At 38.8% G+C, this 23,064-nt stretch overlaps 2 protein-coding genes across 4 annotated transcripts in view; one reads left to right on the top strand and one right to left on the bottom strand.

Annotated features, from left to right (window-relative positions):
- The window catches only part of LOC106081170 (uncharacterized), a 522,321-nt gene that overhangs the window by 380,207 nt on the left and 119,050 nt on the right, over positions 1–23,064 (top strand). The window lies entirely within an intron of this gene.
- Positions 92–22,568, bottom strand: LOC106081171 (uncharacterized). Of its 2 annotated transcripts, XM_059368622.1 has the most exons (8): positions 22,376–22,568; positions 21,924–22,260; positions 19,216–19,350; positions 12,345–12,408; positions 12,110–12,265; positions 11,987–12,048; positions 682–1,158; positions 92–625 (listed from the first exon to the last, which is right to left on the bottom strand). In XM_059368622.1, the coding sequence occupies exons 1-8, from the start codon at positions 22,398–22,400 to the stop codon at positions 583–585; spliced, it is 1,299 nt and encodes a 432-aa protein (XP_059224605.1). In that variant the 5' UTR covers positions 22,401–22,568; the 3' UTR covers positions 92–582. The 2 variants fall into 2 exon arrangements, with proteins under 2 accessions (XP_059224605.1, XP_059224604.1); XM_059368621.1 differs by having other exon boundaries at positions 92–1,158.

The following is a 23,064-nucleotide window of genomic DNA, read 5'->3' as shown; positions in this document are numbered from 1 at the left end:
TGATCCAATGGAGGGCGTTGAGCATTGGCTGGGGCAAAAATTGACATTTCATTGAATTGTCGACTAATTTGAATGGACATTTATCATTACATAACATTCAAATTTAAATTTAATTTTGGGCAAACGAAAAATCAAGGAAATTGAAATTTAAAAAGTTTCCGTAGTACAAGAATTCGGGGTTGAATCCAAAGCCCGAACAAGAAGACCTGTCAGCTTGCTTTACCATTTTTTAATTATCTAAAGTAAAGTTTCTCTTTTTTCTTAATTTATCAATTATTAAAGAAGAGTTCTGTAGTTTTTCGGTCAATATATGCATTTCAAAATACAATGTAAAAAAATATGTGTTTGCTTGCTGCAGTCATTAAAACCAATTTTGAAATACCCATTAAAATTCGAGAGCCAGTGGAGAAACCTAACAACCGCATATACAAGAGACTTGTTCATATTGTTGACACCAGAATTCATTTACAATGTTTCTTTTGTGGCTCTAAACAGCAGCTGTTGCCTTAAACCACCATATTGCAGTATTAAAGTTAGCCATAGTTATTGCGTAGAGTATTTGATGAGGCCTTTGTCAAAGCCTTAACTTATGCCATTGTAATATCCGTAAACATTTCCCTGGTATCTGCAATATATAATGCAAATTGGTGATTTTCCATTAACTTCAGCTGCTTCTGGCACCTTTGTTTCCATACTGGACCACAAATCGCACAATTATAGCACTCCCTTGCTGTAGATGCCTTAACATCATGAGCCACGATATTTAATCCATCCAAGCAATTAGGAACGCTGTTAATGGGCAAAACTAAGAGAGTTGCCGGTTCTGCGGTCCCGACAAAAACATCTGCATCTGCAGTTGTTATCGTAGTGTGGGTGATGGTGTTAGCGGTTCCTTTATCTACGATATTTCCTTTGTTGTCCTGCGACTGCATCATGTAATTTACGCATGTAGTAGTCATATGGTAGTCATTCGAACCTTGGCCTGTTGTTGTACCTCCAGTCATTGGCGTTTCGCCTGATGATTGGATCACAGTTGATCCATGATGTTGACCAGGCTGATGTTGGTTTTTCTGTTGCAATTGGCCCTTGGTTTGATTGTCCAGCGATGGGGGGTGATTTTCCAAAATTAAGTGTATTTCGCGAGCCGATTGCCACCATCTGAAAAGAGGTTCAGAAACCATGAGACGTGAAGGTGAATTTACATCAATGTTAGCTTATGAAGTTTACTTGTTTGTTTACTCACTTTTCGGTGGGTGTGTGTGTGTGAGTGAGTGTAGATGCAGCCTTCTTTAGCAAAGCGTATAAGGTAGCGGCAAGGCATTCAATGCCAATTGTTTGTTGAAATTGATTGGTTCTTGGAATTTGTAAAGCCGATGGGTAAACATTAAACGCAAATAACAGCAACATTAAATGAGGGAAATAAGAAAAGAAGGAACCTTTCAGTTAATATACATAGTCTTTAAAGAGGTGAGGGGAATTTTTTTTCAAACACACAATATTTTAGTCAATCATTAAAAAGCTTAGGTTGAACTAAGCAATTGAAGAAGAGTTTAATACGAATGTCATTATATGGGATAAAACAAGTAAAAAGGAAAGATAACCACCACTTCGGGTATAAAAGTAAACTCCATTTCGGACAATCCGGCAAAAATTGTATAACTTAAGGACCCAAATTCGGCACGGACATTGAGTCGTCTGATCTGAACCATATTAAGGTCGGATATCGTGAGGCTCAGAAAAACTCACTGTTTCAAATTTCAGCGATATCGGGTAATATATATAACTTTTATGGGCTTCAGTCCCCTTATAGGCAGATCGGTCTATATGGCAGCTATATCTAAATATAGTCTGATCTGTACCATATATGAGTCGGATGTTGGGAGGCTTAAAACTGCGCACTATTGCAAGTTTCAGCGATTTCGGATAAAAAATAAAGCTTTTATCGAATTGAGGATCACGCGCAATAGGTCACTCTAGACTATTCTAGATATCCGACCCATAGACACACGGATTAAGAGTGAGGGAGCCACTGCCCCTATGTTACTCAAGGTGATGGGAGAATGTGTAGGAGATAAGAGCAGGTCAAACCATCGCGGTACAGTCGAGGCGACGTATACTTTAGACGACAATTGAGGTCGAGTGAAAAGCATTGATGTCAGCGTGTCAGTCTTGAATTAAAGTTCATGCTACATAGATGGATCAAAGCTAGAGGAAAATGTGAGTTGTAGTAGTTGACCTCGTTCCGGTCCAAAGGACCGATCGCCGCGAAAACACGGTGTCCATTGGTTATTTAAAGACGCCAATAACTCGCCTTGTCATATCGTGCATCAAAGGCACTCAGTATTTGTGCAAGAGACGGTGCCGCCCTTCCTCTCGCTGAGACTGCCGTTGCAGCTACTCCGTATGAAGCATTCCACTATCCGTAACCTGTGTACCCGGTAGCTTGCAGCTAAGCTTTTCATGACAGTGATGGGCACCACACAATCAATGTTTCAGACTGTGTGGTGGTCACAGCTATCCCGTCCCGGGCCAGAGTGAGCCTAGGGGTCTGCATTAAGAACCAAACTACTGAAATTTATTTTCGACTTGCCATAATATGGTCCTGCAGGCGGAGATCCGGGCGATCATGGAATGCGTGAGGTGGTGCGATGTAATAGCAAGGACCTAAAGTGTGAATATCTTAACGTGCAATAAATTAGCCATCAAGGCAATAACAAACCCGACCGTAAAGTCACAAACAGTCTTGGAGTGTATGAAGGAGATTAACACATTCTCTTGGGATGGCACGATCCACATTTTTTGGGTGCTGGGCGATAATGGAGTAAGGGGGTATGATAAGCAGATGATTTGGTAGTGAAGGCCAAAGCACTGCCGTCAATAAATCGGGAGATCGGTCTGTATGGTAGCTATATCTAAATATAGTCCGATCTGAACCATATTTAGGTCAGATATCGGGAGGCTTCAAGTTACTAACTGTTGCAAATTTCAGCGAAATCGGGTGTTAAATAAAGCTTTTATGGCTTTCAGACCCTTTATCGGGAGATGAGTCCATATGGCAGCTATATCTAAATATGGACCGATCTGAACCATATTAAGGTCAGGTGTCAGCAAGCTTAAGATAACTCACTGTTTCAAATTTCAGCGAAATTGGGTAAAAAACAAAGCTTTCATGGGCGTTAGACCCTTTATCGGGAGATCGGTCATTATCGCAGCTATATCTGAATATAGTCCGATCGGAACCGCATTTGGGTCGTATGTTAGGAGGCGTAAAACTACTCAATGTTCAAAGTTTCAGCGAAATCGGTTACAAAATAAAGCTTTTATGCGCTTTAGTTCCTTTATGAGGAGATCGGTCTATATGGCAGCTATATCTAAATATAGTCCGATCAGAACCATATTTAGGTCGAATGTTGGGAGGTCTCAACCTACTCAGTTTTTAAATTTCAGCGAAATTGGGTAATAAACAAAGCTTTTATGGCCTTCAATTCCTCTATCGGGAGATCGGTTCATATGGCAGCTAAATCAAAATATAGACTGATCTGCATTATATTTGGGTCAGTTGTCGGGGAGCCTTAAACTACGCGTTGTTTTAAATAACAACGAAATCGCACGAAAAATTAAGTTTTTATGGGCATTAGACCCTTTATCGGAAAATCGGTCTATATAGCAGCTATATCCAAATATGGTCCGATTTGACCCGCTCAAGAACTTAAGCAGCGTGCATCAAAAACACGTATCTGTGTGTCTCAATATTTCAATTTTTGAAGGCTCTAGAGTGATTACAACAGACGGACGGACAGACACACGGACTTCATTAAATCGTCATAGAATTTTACGACGATCAGAAATATATATACTTTGTAGGGTCGGAAATTGATATTTCGACGTCTTGCAAACGGAATGACTAAATGAATATACCCCCTATCCTACGGTGGTGGCTACAAAAATGTTGGTGATAGGTTAAAACGTTCCGAGTACGATTATATTGGGTTGCCCAAAAAGTAATTGCGGATTTTTCATATAGTCGGCGTTGACAAATTTTTTCACAGCTTGTGACTCTGTAATTGCATTCTTTCTTCTGTCAGTTATCAGCTGTTACTTTTAGCTTGCTTTAGAAAAAAAGTTTAAAAAAGGTATATTTGATTAAAGTTCATTCTAAGTTTTATTAAAAATGCATTTACTTTCTTTTAAAAAATCCGCAATTACTTTTTGGGCAACCCAATATTAGTAAATGTCAAACTTTCCAGTAGAAATATTAAATTGCACCCGACAATACTCGGTGTTCTCTAGGCCAAAAACTTATATAACAGCCGTCGTATTTAACTTAGAAACCGAAAAATCGGTTTGGAAAAAACCAAACCGTGTATCAAAGGTTTGGCCCTGCCAAATTTATGCTTTTTTACTTCTTTCAGATATCATGTTTGTTTACAATCTTAAAACCAATTATTTCTCTAAAGTATGTAACCAATTTACGAAACCTTCAGTTTCTAGATTGCAACTTTCACATACACCGCTGAAGGAAAAGTCTATTTAAGCAACAAAATGCATGTAAGCATAGACTCTCTTAAGTTTGTACACATCTGTTTGTCTATGTGTGTGTCTATGTGTATGTCTCCGGGTTTTACTCTAGGAAAATGAGTACAACATAGTAAAATATTGTCTATGTTCTCTTGTATGATAGTGCAAAGTTTGTCCTGCAAAGAAATGCAATTTCATTTCATTTGTATGCAAACTCAATTATATGCTGTGTAGCATAGTATCTGAGGTTTTGCATCAGTTTGGGGATACAGCAGAGTATCGTCTTGAATTTCTCTTTGCTTAAGTTGGGCCTTATTTTACTTAAGAAAGAACATTTTCTTGAAATGCTAGGATTTTCATGGGGCAACAAAGTTCTGTATATCAGTGAGTGAGTGAGCGAGAGAAACCTTCTGGTGCATACACCTTAACCCTAGCTCCACAAAGTCCTATTAACTTTATTAGAATTTTTTTGTTATTTTCATGTATAAGTTTTTATATTAAAAAAAAAAAAAATATATGAAAATGTTGCCTCATAATTATGATAATGATGATGAGTGCAACTTTCACCACAAAAGATATGCAAAAGGGGTCATTAGTTGCCTTTTCTAGCTACTTATACTTTCTTTATATGCACACACACACACACACACAAAGAAACATAACAGCATACACAAGAAAATGCCAAGACATTTACCTAGAATGCTTAGTTCATTTGCCCATAAAATCCCAATGCTTTTGGTTGTTGTTTCGTTAAGTCGGTCGTTTGTTTGCATGTTGTTACTTGTTTTCTATTCAAAGTTTTTGGATTCACATAAATTATTAAGCATTCAAAATTTAGGTCAAACATCATGGCAAAGATGTTGTGAATGCTGCCAAAAAATCTTTGTTGGTTTTCCAAGAACAAAAATTCAAGAGTTATTATAAATTATTTAGAGTGTAAAAGAACATTAACAACAAGAGCGGAGAAGAGAAAAATCCCATTTGTTATGTGGGAAATAAAGGTAGTATAGTCCCTAACTATTAGCTGAATAATAAACTTGGATGGTATCAAACCTATAAGCCTATAAATCACAAGTAATTTTTTGTTCAGTTTCTACCTCATTTGGATGTTTTGGTTGACTGCTCTTAAATGTAAGCAGGATATGTGATTTCCTTGCTTTCTTCAAATAATAGGCAAAGCGAAAATTATTTTTGCTAAACTCGATGGGAAGAGGGCAAATTAAAAGTAGCCTCGAATCTTATAAAGCGGGAATGGGAAAATTTTGCCCATGAACATTTCATTAAGGAACAGGGGCCAACTTTCCAGATATGAATAAGTGCAGTCCGATTCAAGTGTTTCAAAACAATAACGTAAAATAATAGGGGATCGGTTTATTGGTGGATATATCTATTTAAGGACCTATATGGGTGACAAGATTTACCAATTTTTACGAATTTATCGATATCGGCCTCAAGGCCTTACAACTGGAGATCTGTTTATGTTGTAGCATATATTCAAATGGAATCCAGTAAAGAAAGGCAAAAGTCGGGCGGAGCCGACTATATTATACCCTACACTTATATCCAAATTTAGTCAGACTTAAGTTTTGCATACCTATTGAAGTATCGAGTAGAACCTTATTCGATTTTTTTACGATGGTACGAAAATTGTGGCATCTCATGAAAAATTGTTTAGAGATTGAAACAAAATTGCGGCTTCTACAGCCTTAAAAGGTCATATCGGATGAAAAATTTATATGGGAGCTATACCTAAATCTGGACCGATATTTATGAAACTTTGCACTCATATGAAGACATCGAATAAAACGGTCAATGCCAAATTTTGTAAGGATGGGACCAAAATTGTGGCTACTACAGCTTCAAAAGGGCATATTGTATGAAAGATATACATGGGAGCTATATATAAATCTGAACCGATTTAGATGAAATTTTGGATACATATTGGGACGTCACACGAGACATTTAATGCCAAATTTGGTAGAGATCGCACCAAAATTGTGGCTTCTACAGCCTTAAAAGGCCATATCGGATGAAAAATATATATGTGAGCTATATCGAAATCTGAACCGATTTAGATGAAATTCTGCATACATTTTTAGACGTTATACAAGACATTTCGTACCAAATTTTGTAGAGATCGGACCAAAATTGTGGCTTCTACAGTCTTAAAAGGCCATATCGGATGAAAAATATATATAGGAGCTATATCTAAATCTTGACCGATTTTTATGAAACTTTGCACACAAATGAGGACGATGAATAAAACCGTCCATGCCAAATTTTGTAAGGATGGGACCAAAATTGTACCTATTACAGCTTTAAAAGGATGTAAGATATACATGGGAGCTATATCTAAATCTGGGCCGATTTCAAAAAAATTTGGCAAGCATTTTGGGTCGTTAAAAAAAACACTTCGTGCCAAATTTCGTTAGGATCGGACCAAAATTGTGCCTTCTAGATGAAATTTTGCACACATATTGGAACGTCACACCAAATATTTCTTGCCAAATTTGGTAGAGATCGCACCAAAATTGCGGCTCCTACAGCTTTAAAAGGGCATATCGGATGAAAGATATATGTGAGAGCTATATCTAAATCTGAAACGATTCCAATAAAATTTTGCAAGCGTTTTGAGTCGGTAAAAGAAACACTTCGAGCTAAATTTGGTAAGCATCGGACTAAAATTGTGGCTTCTGGAGCTTTAAAATGGCACATCGGATGGAAGATATATATGGGAGTTATATCCAAATCTGGACCGATTTTCAAATCAAAATCAATAGCGTTCCTCCATGGACCAAATAAGACACTTATACAAAATTTTGTGAAAATCGGACAAATGCGACCTGTACCTTGATTACAAGAATACATGGACAGACAGACAGACGGACAGGAGGACAGACGGACAGGAGGACAGACGGACATAGCTAAATCGAATATGGAAGTTCCTCTAAGCCGATCCGTATACTTATCGATGGGGGTAGCTCTTCTTCTTCTTAGCGTTGCAAACAAATGCACAAATCTATAATACCCTGTACCACAATGGTGGTGCAGGGTATAAAACCAACTCTCATTGCCAAATTTCAGCAAAATCCGTTAAAAAACGATATTTGATGGGTCGAAGGTTTTAAATCGAGAGGTATACCAACCTAAAGGAGCTTTATCAAAATATGATCCGATCTCATACCTGGCACAACTATCGAGCAACTTACTGTTCCCAATTTAAGCAATTTTAAAGCCTATTATAGGCTTCAGACCATAAAACGGGAGATTGGTATACATGACAGCTATATCCAAAAGTGGCCCAATTAAAACCATACTGATCCCTAATATTGAGTAGTCATATAAAACTCCATATTACTAATTTCGGTGAAATTGGGTAATAAATGTGCCATTAATGGGCTTTGGACTATGGCGATCAGTTCAGTTTTTGAGAGGTTTTCCCAGTACCGTAGACGTGTACAATAGGACCACCTAGTATACCGATGGATCAAAAATCACTCAAAAATTCTTTCTTCACTGCAAGTTTAATAGCTACGTTATCCAACTTTTAAATTTCTTTAAACTCCTCTCCCTCTTTCTCTCGCTGTCTCTGTCTCTCTCTAGGAAATATTAGAATTTTCAAACCTCATATAATGAGCATTAAAGCTTTTACCAGTCATTTGTGGCAAAGCCATTTTTTGTCTAGCAGAATATCTATGGCTGCAAGCAGAAGTTTTTGGGACCCACAGCTCAGTCTTTTTATACCCTCCACCATAGGATGGGGGTATACTAATTTCGTCATTCTGTTTGTAACACCTCGCCATATGCGTCTTAGACCCCATAAAGTATATATATTCTTGATCCTCATGATATTTTAAGCCGAACTAGCCATGTCCGTCCGTATGTCCGTCGGTCCGTCCGTCCGTCTGTCCGCCCGTCTGTCTGTCGAAAGCACCTTAACTTTTGAAAGAGTAGACCTAGCCGCTTGAAATTTTGCAAAAATACTTTTTATTGGTGTAGGTCGGTTGGGATTGTAAATGGGCCAAATCGGTTCATGTTTTGATATAGCTGCCATATAAACCGATCTTGGGTCTTGACTTCTTTAGCCACTAGAGGGCGCAATTCTCATCCGATTTGACTGAAATTTTGCACGTAGTGTTTTCGTATCATTTCCAACACCTGTGCTTAGTATGGTTCAAATTGATTAATAACCTGGTATAGCTGCCGATCTTGGATCTTGACTTCTTGAGCCTCTAGAGGGCGCAATTCTTATCCGATTTGGCTGAAATTTTGCATGAGGTGTTTTGTTATGACTTCCAACAGCTGTGTATGGTTCAAGTCGGTTTATAACCTGGGTTAGCTTCCGATCTTGGATCTTGACTTCTTGAGAGTGCGCAATTCTTATCCGATTTGGCTGAAATTTTGCATGAGGTGTTTTGTGATGACTTCCATCCACTGTGCTAAGTATGGTTCAAATCGGTTTATAACCTGGTATAACTGCCGATCTTGGATCTTGACTTCTTGAGCCTCTATAGGGCGCAATTCTCATCCGTTTTGGCTGAAATTTTGCATGAGGTGTTTTGTTATTACTTCCAACAGCTGTGCCAAGTATGGTTCAAATCGGTTATTAACCTGGTATAGCTGCCGATCTTGGATCTTGACTTCTTGAGCCGCTAGAGGGCGCAATTCTCAAACGATTTGGTTGAATTTTTGCATGAGGTATTTTGTTATGACTTCCAACAACTGTGCTTAGTTTGGCGCAAATCGGTACATAACCTGATATACCTGCCATATAAACCTATCTGGGATCTTGGGCCTCTAGAGGGCGCTTTTATAATTCAGTTTGGTTTAAATTTTGTACCACAGCTTCTCCCATGACCTTCAACATATGGTTTGTATCGATCTATAGCTTGATACAGCAACCATAGAAACCGATCTCCTGAGTTTGCTTCTTGAGCCCCTAAAAGGCGAAATTCTTATACAAATGAACTGAAATATTTCACAACCAGTAAGGAAAGGCAAAAGTCGGTGGGTGCCGACTCTATAATACCCTACACCTACCCTATAAATACAATGTGGGACCTCTATCCAATTCTGAACCAATTTTGATGGACCTCGGCAAGCAAATATGTTCAAACTGTAAAAACTACGTTTGACAAATGACAACATTATGGCTAATTGACCAAAATCTGACGAACGTATATATGAGAGCTATATCTAATTCTGAACCGATTCCGAGCAAACTTCTCAGATAATGTAGTAGTCGTCGAGGAAAACGTTGTGCTAAATGTTGGCAAGATTGGTCAAACAATGCACTTGCAGTGGCTCTTGGCTTGGAAATCTGGCCTCATACATATATGACAGCTATATCTAAATCTGGGCCGATTTCTGTGAAATTTCGAAATTTCTCATTTCGACAGAATCGGATAACAAATGAGCACTTTTTTGCAATATTTCTCAAAATTGGACAAATATATATATGAGAGCTATATCTAACTCTGAACCAATTTCGAGCAAAATCCTCAGATACTGTGGCAGTCGTTGAGGAAAGCGTTTTGCAAAATTTTGGCAAGATAGATCAATAAATGCGCTTGGTGTGACTCTAGAAGTTAAAATCGGGCCGTATATATATTTATGAGAGCTGTATCTAAATCTGAGCCGATTTCCATGAAATTCACTAATAATGTTGAAAGTCGTAAAAAAATCCTTCCTGCCAAATTTCGAGAGAATCGGTTAACGAGTAACCATTTTATTGCATTATTACTGAAAATCGGACGAACATATGTATGGGAGCTATATCCAGATCTGAACCAATTTTTTCCAATTTCAATAGGCTTCGTCTCTTGGGCAAAAAACATGCCTGTACCAAATTTGGAGACGATCGGATGAAAACTGCGACCTGTACTTTGTACACAAATTAGCATGGACAGACGGACAGACAGACGGACGGACAAACAGACAGACAGATAGACGGACATAGTTAAATCGAATCAGAGAGTGATTCTGAGTCGATCGGTATACTTATCAATGGGTCTATCTCTCTTCCTTTTGGGTGTTACACTAATTCACTAAGTTATAATACCCTACACAGTAGTGGTGTAGGGTATAATGACTTCTACAATGTTCTTCATTCATTCACTTATGGTCCGAATCGGACTATAACTTGATATAGCTCCAAAAGCATATCAATTCTTATTCATTATTCTTTGTTTGTCTTAAAAGAGATAACGTGCAAAGATCTCGATAAATGCATTCCATGATGGAGGGTATATAAGATTCGGCCCGGCCGAACTTGGCACGCTCTTACTTGTTAAATGTTTATCCGTTTAACAAAAATCAAATTCAACTTTCATTGTGATGACAATGCCTTCATCATAAACGCTGTACTCTTCACATCAGCAATGTTATACTGCCCGTTCAAAATGATATATTCTGCTGTTGTCATAACTTCTCAACAAAGACAACAACGAATTGTTACAATTTCGACTTTTGTTTTGAGTGGTTGAGTTTGGAAAAAAAGGATATTTTCAAATTGACTTTTTAACTGTCAAATTTATGCTGCAATCGTGACGCAGGCAAGCAAATGAAATCATCAACACAAATAGTGGTGAATATGCTAGCAAAAAATGCAATGAATGTGGACTAGCATGGTGGGGAATGATAAAAATTTTTATATTCCATAGGAGAGGGTATACTAAATACTTTCTTCCATCTGTAATATGTTGACATGACATTTAAAGACAATTTTACCCTGTCCATCGGTGGGCTATATGTCCGTCCTTCTGTTCTGTTTGGAAACTACATATGTGCTGAAAACTTAACAGGAGAATACTTCTTTTTGAAGTAGGTAGAAAGGGATTGTAGATGGCTCAAAAAGCCATCTACAATCCCTTCCAATATGCAAGTTCCAATTCGCTGTATAATTTAGTATAAGTCCCTAGAAAACCGCCAAATCTACCCATGAAAACTCCATTTAATGAAATTATAAATGATGACGAATCTTAACACATGATAGATCCATTTAAGGTCTTTGTCATGGCGACCCTCTTTAGTGTCCTCTACACAAAGCCATAAATAGTAGAACAATAACACATTCGCTGCCATCAGAAACAGTAAAAATATTTACAATATTTCTTTTTTTGTTCTTTTACAATTTTTGTGGATTCTACTCGGTTTACAGTTCAAGCGTCATTTGCAGACTTTGCCAGTCGCTGTGTGCTTCTTTTGCGTTTTTTTTCTGTTGCCTACTTTTATGGGACAAATAAAGAGCTTTGGCTAAAGGCTATCGTCGTGATGGACGGGTTGAGTTATCATTGTTGACCCCAAAACTACAATTGTCCAATGGTTAGCTTCGCTTCTTTTCGTTTTGTTTTGTTTCAAGCATCAGTTTTTGTCAGTTTTGTATGCGAGTATTTGGTTTCAATATTTCTTTGTTTTTGTCATTGCAAAGAGGCTTTGACCTCGTTGTTCTACTTATGCAACTACTCACCGATACCAAGGGGTCAAATGGGATTTGGCAATCATATAGACATTAACCATGTACACCGCCAACTGCAAAAAAAAGGGGAAATATGAGCTTAATTTAAAAAGACATTTATATATCCATACTCACTGTAGCGAATAGAAAAAACATCATCCATCCCTTGCTCCAGGCTCGTGCTATTTCGGTGTTAGTTCCTTGCAGATTGTAATACTGTATGGCTACGAGTATGGTCCCAATAATGCCAAAGGCCACCAACGTTATAAAGGAGAACAATTGACAATCTTCCTAAAAGAAATTATAAATTAATAAAAGTGAAGATTTGTATGAAAACAAACCAAAGTTCATTGCGTGGTTTTAATATTACCTGCAAGATTCGAAGGCTTGAAGGTCGCGAATACCAAACTCTCAGGGATTGAAGGAAAGTATATCTGAAAAGAAACGAAAACAAAAAAAAAATTTCAGCGAAATCGGGTAATAAATAAAGCTTTTATGGTCTTCGGACCCTTTATCGGGAGATCGGTCTATATGGCAGCCATATCTAAATATAGTCCGATTTTTACCATATTTGGGTCGGGTGTCAGGAAGCTAAAAACTGCGCACTATTCCAAATTTCAGCGAAATCGGTTAATAAATAAAGCTTTTATGGGCTTCAGACTCCTTATCGGGAGATCGGTATATATAGGGACTATATCCAAATCTGGTCCGATTTGGCCCGTTCAAAAACTTAACCAGCGTGAATCAAAAAGACGTATTTGTCCCAAATTTCAGCTCAATATCTTATTTTCTAAAGGCTCTAGAGTGATTACAACAGAAGGACGGACAGACACACGGACATCGTTAAATCGTCTTGGAATTTTACGGAGATCCGAAATATATACACTTTGTGGGGTCGGAAATTGATATTTCGATGTGTTGCAAAGGGAATGTGTAAATGGTTGTGGGTATAAAAACTTGCGGTTTTCAATTTAAATTTTCTCTTCCTCAAAAATTTAGTTTTTCCAGATTTTTTTTAAATTTTTAAACATTTCAAAGAGCTATCTTTTCTCAAGCGCCAAATAGGCATTTGTAGGTCTTATTCAACTACGTTCGGGCAAATGCTCAATTCTTTTTCCAGTAAGTTCGGTCGGGCCGAATTTTTGATACCCATCTCCTCGGGTATATATTTAAACCACATTTCGTCTCAAGCCGGTGAAAAATGCATAATTTATGCACTTTTCAAATATGGTCCGATTTGGACCAAATTCAGCACGAACTTTGAGTGGTATAATAAATACAAGACACTGTTAAATTTTGATTTAATATTGGCCTTTTTGGCAGCTATGTCCAAATATAAACCGATCTAAACCATAAAGGACACGAATGTCAAAAAGCCTAACATCAGTCACTGTGTCAAATTTCAGGGAAATCGGAAAATAAATCGCCATTTATGGAGCCAAGACCTTAAATCGAGAGATCGGTCTATATGGCAGCTACATCCAAATCCCAACCGATTTGAGCCATCCTTAAGAAGCATATCGAGAGTCCTAACACAACTTACTGTCCTGAATTTCAGCGAAATCGGACAAAAAAATCGCCTTTTATGTGCCCAAAACCTTAAGTGCAGAGATCGGACTATATGGCAGCTTTATCCACATCTGGAATGATCTGGGACAAATTGTAGAAGGATGCCGAAGGGACTAACACATCTCACTGTTTCACACATCTCAGCGAAATCGGACAATGAATACGCCATTTATGGGCCCAAGTTTTTAAATCCTGAGGTCGGTCTATGTGGCAGCTATATAAAAATCTGGACCGATCTGGACCACATTGAAAAAGAACCCCGAGTGTCCTAATTCTACTCACTGTCTAAAGTTTCGGGGAAATCAGACCATAAATGCGCCTTTTATGGGCCCAAGACCCTTTAATCGAATGATCGGTTTGTATGGCAGCTATATCCAAATCTGGACCGATCTGGCCCACATTGAAGAAGGGTATCGAGTGTCTTAACACAAATCAATGTCACAAATTTCGGCGAAATCAGGCAATAAATGCGCCTTTAATGGGCCCAAGACCCCTTTAATCGAAATATCGGACAGTATGGCAGCTATATCAAAATCTAAACCGATCTCGGCCAAATTGAAAAGATATGTCGAAGAGCCTAACACACCTCACTGCCTCAAATTTCATCAAAATCGGATAATAAATGAGGCTTTTATGGGCCTTAAAACTTAAATCGGCAGATCGGTATTTATAAGGGCTATATCAATAGTCGGATGTAGCTTATCTTCGAACACAACCTGCCTATGGGCAAAAAAAGAATCTGTGAAAAGTTTCAACTTAAAATCTCTATTTTTAAAGACTGTAGCGTGATTTCAACAGAAAGACGGACAGACGGACGGACATGTCTAGATCGTCTTAGATTTTTACGCTGATCAAGAATATATATACTTTATAGGGTCGGAAATGGATATTTCGATGTGTTGCAAACGGAATGACAAAATGAATATACCCCCATCCTTCGGTGGTGGGTATACAAATTGCTACTTATGTTTAACAAATGTACCACACTGCGTATGAGCAACAAAGACGTTGTAACTAATACGCCACATGTGATTACATGTATGTAAATGAATTTTCGATTCCATAAGGGAAATCAATCGCACATTTGCTATAATCAAATTTTGAAATAATGAAAAATGTAAACGTGATAAACTAATACAAAGAAAACTCTTAACTGCTCAATATGTCAAATAGAACAAGTAAAAGCATGCTAAGTTCCGCCGGGCCAAATCTCATATACCCTCCACCATGGATCGCATTTTCGAGTTCTTTTACCGGTATATCTTATAAGGCCAACAAAGGGACGGACGGAGGGACGGACGGAGGGACGGACGGAGGGACGGACGGAGGGACGGACGGAGGGACGGACGGAGGGACGGACGGAGGGACGGACGGAGGGACGGACGGAGGGACGGACGGAGGGACGGACGGAGGGACGGACGGAGGGACGGACGGAGGGACGGACGGAGGGACGGACGGAGGGACGGACGGAGGGACGGACGGAGGGACGGACGGAGGGACGGACGGAGGGACGGACGGAGGGACGGACGGAGGGACGGACGGAGGGACGGACGGAGGGACGGACGGAGGGACGGACGGAGGGACGGACGGAGGGACGGACGGAGGGACGGACGGAGGGACGGACGGAGGGACGGACGGAGGGACGGACGGAGGGACGGACGGAGGGACGGACGGAGGGACGGACGGAGGGACGGACGGAGGGACGGACGGAGGGACGGACGGAGGGACGGACGGAGGGACGGACGGAGGGACGGACGGAGGGACGGACGGAGGGACGGACGGAGGGACGGACGGAGGGACGGACGGAGGGACGGACGGAGGGACGGACGGAGGGACGGACGGAGGGACGGACGGAGGGACGGACGGAGGGACGGACGGAGGGACGGACGGAGGGACGGACGGAGGGACGGACGGAGGGACGGACGGAGGGACGGACGGAGGGACGGACGGAGGGACGGACGGAGGGACGGACGGAGGGACGGACGGAGGGACGGACGGAGGGACAATCAAGAATATGTGCTTTATGCGGTCTTAGACGAATATTTCGAGGAGTTAAAAACAGAATGACGAAATTAGCATATCCCCATCCTATGGACAAATCGAAACACAAACACAAAGTGTTTGTCAAGCCATAATCTATGACAAATTCTTAGTAGCTCTGCCCTTGAAAACATGGGTCTAAAATCAAAATCAAGCTTTCGGGTTTTAACAACAAAATTCGTTTTTCGACCTTGTATTTATAGAACTTCCGGTTTTGTCAACCAAGAGGCGCAATTTTGATTTTGAGCCTATGATTTCTTAAGAAAAGTTCCTTGGAATTCGTCGTGGATAACGAATTGGATAACCACCAAATATTGGACCATCTTAATATACCTATATCACAATTTTCAGGTATTGGCAACAACATATTCCTAATAATTTGGAAATGTTGTCATTGTATACAAACAAACAAAATTAATGATTGGGTCTTAAAATTTTTCTTTGATATTTTCCCAGTCATGTGCCGGAAACTGTTTGTAAAATTCCAATGAGCCACTCTCACAAGAGATTGCCATGCAGGATTCATATAACTTTGGTGTTCTCCCCAAGGGATGTACATCAAGCCAACAACATTCCCCGTTGTTTATTTTATTGCAACCTTGAAATTATTTAAGGGCACATGCTCGAAAACAAATAAACATTGAAATATTGCAAAAAGCAAACCGTAATGAATGCTCTTCGATTAATGTATACACTAGGCAAAATGTTTGACCATTATGTTTACTTTCAAGTAGAGCAATGTGACTGCTATCGTCGTTGTTGTTTGACCATAATTTTGTATTTTATTTATGTTTTGAAAATAATGACCAAATTAGAATTAACATTCAAAACAGCTGCACAATTTACAAACTCTCCTACTCCCCAAAAACTTTTGAATTTCCTGAATGTATGGTTGTTATTCTGTGTATGTGTGTGTTGGCATCATTTGTTTGTGGTGTAATTGAATGGAAATCAATATTTATTTTTTGGGTAAAAACTCAGCTGTTCTGCTGCTGGCACTCGTATCTATGCATATAGACTTTTGGTTATTTGATAACGCATAATTATGCATGTTTTAACGCCATCGAATGCCAGTTTTTATCACTTTGCTATTATTAGCCCTAGATGCGGTTAGATAGCCTGCGAGAGCCTTCTGCGACTTTTAAATTAAATGTCAATAAGTTAAATGGCGATTGGAACAAATAACACAGAATAATGTAAATTGTTTGTAAAATCTAAATGGCCTGCAGCAAATCGAATTGGTTTTTCAAATAAACAAGCATTCATGTGAGTATAAACATAAAATAATTGCAACAGGTCATTTCACTACAATTTAATTAAAAATAAATATAAATTAGGAAAAGGCGGAAAGCAAATTGACTAGAACACACATTTTGAATTTAAGTGGAATTTGAATTTTTCAAAATTATCAATAACAAGTAAAAAGGCGTTAAGTTCGGCCGGACCGAACTTTGGTTATCCATCACCTCGGGTATATATGTAAACAACATTTCGTCAAAATCCGGTGAAAAATGCATACCTTATGCCCCATAGCAGCTATATCGAAAAAAGTTCCGACTCGGACCAAGTCATTGTTCAATTATGAATAACAAAATATTGGTCTTTTTAGTAGTTATATCTAAAAATAAACCGTTTTAAACCATATACGACACGGATGTGAAACAACCTTACATAATTCATTGTGTCAAATTTCAGCGAACTTTTTAGCGTACTTTTTATGGGGCCAAGTCTGTAAACCGAGAATCCGGCCTATATGTCAACTATATCCAAATCTAAACAAATGTGGGCCAAAATGAAAAGGGCTGTTGAAGAGCCTAACACAACTCACTGTCCCAAATTTCAGCGAAAGCGGACAATAAGTGCGCCTTTTACAGGCCCAAAACAGTATTCCGAGAGATGGGTCTATATGGCAGCTATATCAAAATCTGAACCGATCTGAGCAAAATTCAAAGAGAATGTTGAAGAGCTTAACACAACTTACTGTTCGAAATTTCGGTGAAATCGGACAATAAAAGCTCCTTTTATGGATCCAAGATATTGAGTCGAAAGATCGGTCTAAATGGTAGCCATATCCACATCTGGACCGATTTGTACCATATTGCAGCAAACTATTGGGATGCATAATCTAATTCACTGTCCCAAATTTTGGCAACATCGGACAATAAATGCACATTTTATAGGCCCAAAACCTTAAATCGAGAGATCGCCCTATATGGCAGGTATATCCAAATCTGGACCGATCTAGGAAAACTTGCAGAAATATGTCGAGAGACTTCACCTAACTCACTGCCCCAAATCTCGGCGAAATCGAACAATAAATGTGCCATTTTTGGGCCCAAGACCTTAAGTCGAGAGATCGGTCTATATGGCAGCTATATTCAAATCTAGTACGATCTGGGCCAAATTAAAGAAGGACGCCGAAGAGCCTAACTCAACTCACTGTCTCAAATTTCGACAAAATCGGACAATAAATGCTTCATTTATGGCCCCAAAACCTAAAACCGAGAGATCGGTCTATATGGCAGCTATATCCAAATCTGGACCGATCTGTGCCATATTGCAGTAGTATGTCAAGGAGTTTAACATCACTCATCGTCCTAAATTTTGGCGCCATCGGACAATAAATGCGCCTTATATGGGCCCAAAACCTTAAATCGGAGGATCGGTCTATATGGCAGCTACATCGTGTTTTGGACCGACCTGGGCCAAATTGACGAAGAATGTCAAAGGGCCTAAGACAACTCACTATCCCAAATTTCAGCAAAATCGGATAATAAATGTAGCTTTTATGACCCTAAGACCCTAAATCAGAGGATCGGTCTATATGGCAGCTATATCCAAATCTAGACTGATCTGAGCCAAACTGACGAAGGATGTCGAAGGGCCTTACACAACTCACTATCCCAAATTTCAGCAAAATCGGATAATAAATGTGGCTTTTATTGGTCTAAAACCCTAAATCGGAGAATTGGTCTATACGGCAGCTATATCCAAATCTGAACCGATCAGGGCCAAAGTGACGAAAGATGTCGAAGGGCCTAACACAACTTACTGTAGCAGATTTGGATATAGCTGCCATTTAGACCGATCATCCGATTTAAGGTCTTAGGCCCATAAAAAGCTCATTTATTGTCCGATATCGACGAAATTTGGGACAGTGAGTTGTGTTAGGCCCTTCGACATCTTTCTTCAATTTGGCCCAGATCGGTCCAGATTTCGATATAGCTGCCATATAGACCGATCTCTTAAAATAAAGTTTTGGGCCTATAAAAGGACCATTTATTGTCCGATTTCACTGAAATTTGACACAGTGACTTCTGTTAGGCTTTTCGACATTCATGTCGTATTATAAGGTTCAGTTCGGTCTATATTTGGATATGCATACCAATATCTTGTTCTACAAAATTGAAGAATGGCTTGTACTGTTTTAGACCACTCAATATCCGTGTCGAATTTGGTCCAAGTCGGACCATTAGCGGCTATGGGGGCATAATTTATACATTTTTCGCCGGTATATGACGCCACCTTTCGTCATAATTTACATATTTACCCGAGGTGGCGAGTATCCAAAGTTCGGCCCAGCCTAACTTAACGGCTTTTTATTTGTTATTGTTTATTTTTAGGCCACTTACCTTAACGTCTGTTGAGTATTGTATTGATATTGGCATAGTTCGCAGATGGTATAACGCGATGTTTTTACCCACCTCTCCAGGCAGTAGGTGTGCACATAGCTTAGAGATCCTTTGCACAGACATGGCGCCACTAGCCTAAAAAATGTATAAAAATTAACTTTAAATGATTAAGAAAAAATTAAAAAAAAGTCTGGAAGATTTGCAACCTACAGCTCTTCTTTTTAAATTTGAAATTTAAAGATTTATTAATTAGTTTGAAATAGAAACAAGTAAAAAGGCATTAAGTTCGTCCGGGCCAAATTTTGGGTACCCACCACCTCGGGTGCATATGTAAACCCATTTTCGCCACAATCTGGTAAAAATTGGATAAGTTATGCACTCAAATTCGGCATTGAGTGGCCTAATAAATATAAGTCACTGTTGAATTTTGTATTTCAAATTTCAGCCAAATCGGATAAAAAATAAACTTTTTATGGGCTTCAGACCTTTCATCGGCTGATCGCTCTATATGGAAGCTATGTCCAAATATTGTCCGATACAAACCATATTCGGAACGGAGGTCGGGAGACCTAAGACAACCCACTGTTTCAAATTTCAACGAAATCGGGTAATAATTAGAGCTTTTATGGGCTTTAGACCTTTTATCGGCAGATCGGTCAATATCTCAGCTATATCTGAATATAGTCCGAACCGAACCATATTTATGTCCTATGTTGAGAGGCGTAAAACTACCCACTGTTTCAAATTTCAGCGAAATCGGTTAAAAAATAAAGATTTTAAGGGCTTCACACTCTTAATCTGGAGATCGGTCTATATGGCAGCTATATCTAAATATTGTCCGATCTGTACCACATTCGGGTCGCATGTTGAGAGGCTTAAAACAGCACAAAATTTTAAATTTCAGCGAAATCGGGTAATAAATTAAGCTTTTATGGTCTTCACACACTTTATCGGGAGATCGGTCAATATCGCAGGTATATCTAAGTATAGTCCGATCTGAACCATATTTAGGTCAGATGTTGGGATGTTTAAAATAACTCACTGTTGTTAATTTGAGTGAAATCTGGTAGTAAATAAAGCTTTTATGGTCTTCAGACCCTTTATGGGGGAGCGGTCTATATGGTAGCTATATCTAAATGTAGCCCGATCTTAACTATATTTGGGTCAGTTGTTGAATAGCCTTAAACTACTTTTTTTTTCAAATTTCAGTAAAATCGGATGAAAAATAAAGTTTCTATGGGCATTAGACCCTTTATCGGAAAATTGGTCTATACAGCAGCTATATCCAAATAAGGTCCGATTTGGCCCGATCATGAACTTAACTAGCGTGCTTCAAAAAGACGTATCTGTGCCAAATTTCAGTTCAATATCTCAATTTTTGAAGGCTCTAGAGTGATTACAACAGACGGATTACGGAGTGATAACGTCCTTGGTGAATACAGTCCGGATCGAACCTATTTGGGATATAGTTGCCTCGATTTTAGGTCTCGTGCCAATAAAAGGCAACTCTTTTGACCCGATTTCGGTGAATCATAGCATAGTGAGTTATATTAGTGAAATATATTGGGTTGCCCAAAAAGTAATTGCGGATTTTTCATATAGTCGGCGTTGACAATTTTTTTCACAGCTTGTGACTCTGTAATTGCATTCTTTCTCCTGTCAGTTATCAGCTGTTACTTTTAGCTTGCTTTAGAAAAAAAGTGTAAAAAAGTATATTTGATTAAAGTTCATTCTAAGTTTTATTAAAAATGCAATTACTTTTTGGGCAACCCAATATTAGGCGGAGGCCACCGTAGCGCAGAGGTTAGCATGTCCGCCATTGACGGTGGTTTTCCCCTCCTAATGCTGGCAACATTTGTGAGGTACTATGCCATGTAAAACTTCTCTCCAAAGAGATGTCGCCCTGTGGCACGCCGTTCGGACTCGGCTATAAAAAGGAGGCCCCTTATCATTGAGCTTAACTTGAATCGGGCTGCACTCATTGATATGTGAGAAGTTTGCCCCTGTTCCTTAGTGGAATGCTCACGGGCAAAATTTGCATTTTGAGTTATATTAGGCGCCTTCACATCCGTATCGAGTATCTTCCAGATTGGAATTTATTACGATATAGCTGACATATATACCCATATCCCGAGAGGCCTTTCCCTCATAAAGGATGCATTTGTTACCCAAATTTGTTGAAATTTGGCACGTGAGTTACGATAGGGCTCTTGATATCTGTATAGAAAAATTCTATGGATCAGACTATCTAAGGAGAGCTCTTATATATACAGATCTCCCGATTTAAGATCTTTCGCCCATAAGAGGAGAATTTGTTTCCTGATTTCCCTGAAACAGTGAGTGAGTTACGTTTAGACCACTAGATATCCGTGCCGACTGTGGTTGGGATCGGACCTTAATTGGTTGTAGTTGCCATATAAACCAATATCTCGAAAATACACACTGACACTGACAATTTTGACAAACATTTTAAATTACATGTGAAAACAGTATCAAGAAGACTATTATTCCATCTGATTTCTGCAAATGTCGATAAAGTATTTCCATGATGGTGGATTCGAACCGTCTTGTCTGAATTTGAACCCTTTACAAAATCGTTCATTGGAAGAATACCTGACTTTCAAACCACATGACAATGAAAGCCCCCTATGAAAGCTCTATATAACAATTTCTGCACAAATGATTTCTATAGAATACTAGAATCATACTTCTCTGAATTTTCATTGATATGGCAAATGCGGCATAGAAATGATTCAACAGAATGCAATGACACTGAGTTAAAGTTTTCTTCATTACAATCGACGAGAAATTGCTCTGCTATGAAAGGATTATCGCCAACACTGCTATTGCCATGAACTCCACACTGTTTGGAACTCCCAGGATTTGTGTCAATGCTACAATTCTCAACTTTCGATTCGTTTGAATTGTTTCCGCTTTGTTGGGCCTTCATTGATAAACGAGTCCTTGAAAGTGTATGCTGAGGTATGGGTAAATTAATTGCTTGCCATGATGTTGAGGCTATTGTAGGCGTAGTATTTTCGCATTCTACAAAAAAAAAAAAAAAAAAATATTGAGCAATACAATAACAGAAATACCAAAGTCACTTTTGTAACAATGGATGATGATAAAAAAGAATCTCCACATCCTTGCAATTGCTTACCTTCTGGAGTGTCTTGTTCTTCCATTTCCGGGAATCACTTAGACAATAATGTCTTATCTCAAATTACGACTGTGGTTTTTTGTTTTTGTTTATTTACGAAAACCGAGTCAAACGACAATTTTCTTCAAAATTTCTGGTTTATTTAAATGTGTAAATAAATATGGTTTCATTTAATTTGTAACCTAAATGATTTATTTGTCAAAATTTGAAGTACAATGTGATTGCATAGAATTTCAGAAAAGAATGTAGGAAAGGTTTTATATGGGATAATGGGTTAAAAAAAGTTTTTCTTTTTTTATTGCCTTCTTATTTTATGTTTGACTGAAAAATCGCTGTAAAAATTGATACAAGTACCATCACTTTATCAAAATAAAATATCTATTTAAAAGGAGAGATCGGAATGTGTCTTAAAGAAAAAAAAAATAATAATGTCCTGTAAGAAAAATAGGATAGTGACGATGGATGGGCTCAAGACCTAGTACTTGGAGGTCGGGCCTATCCGACAGCTATATCTAAATAGGTTCCGATTGGGACCATAGCACAACTCACTGTTCTTAACTACAGCAAAATCGGGTAAATATTACGCCTTTTATGGCACCAAAACCTTGAATCAGATATCACTCTATATGGTTGATATATCCAAATACGGTTCGATCTGAATCATACTCGTTGCGGCCTTTTATGGGCTA

Source organism: Stomoxys calcitrans, chromosome 5, assembly GCF_963082655.1.
Source record: "Stomoxys calcitrans chromosome 5, idStoCalc2.1, whole genome shotgun sequence".
NCBI lineage: Eukaryota > Metazoa > Arthropoda > Insecta > Diptera > Muscidae > Stomoxys > Stomoxys calcitrans.
This window is presented reverse-complemented; position numbering and strand designations above follow the sequence as displayed.

Excerpts from the sequence above, each read along its gene's own strand:
- LOC106081171 (XM_059368621.1), bottom strand. The coding sequence starts at position 22,400 with ATGGAAGAACAAGACACTCCAGAAG. Across the intron at positions 19,351-21,923 it reads ATCAATGAAAATTCAGAGAA|GCTAGTGGCGCCATGTCTGT; the intron begins GTATGATTCTAG and ends TACATTTTTTAG. Across the intron at positions 12,409-19,215 it reads AATACTCAACAGACGTTAAG|ATATACTTTCCTTCAATCCC; the intron begins GTAAGTGGCCTA and ends GTTTCTTTTCAG.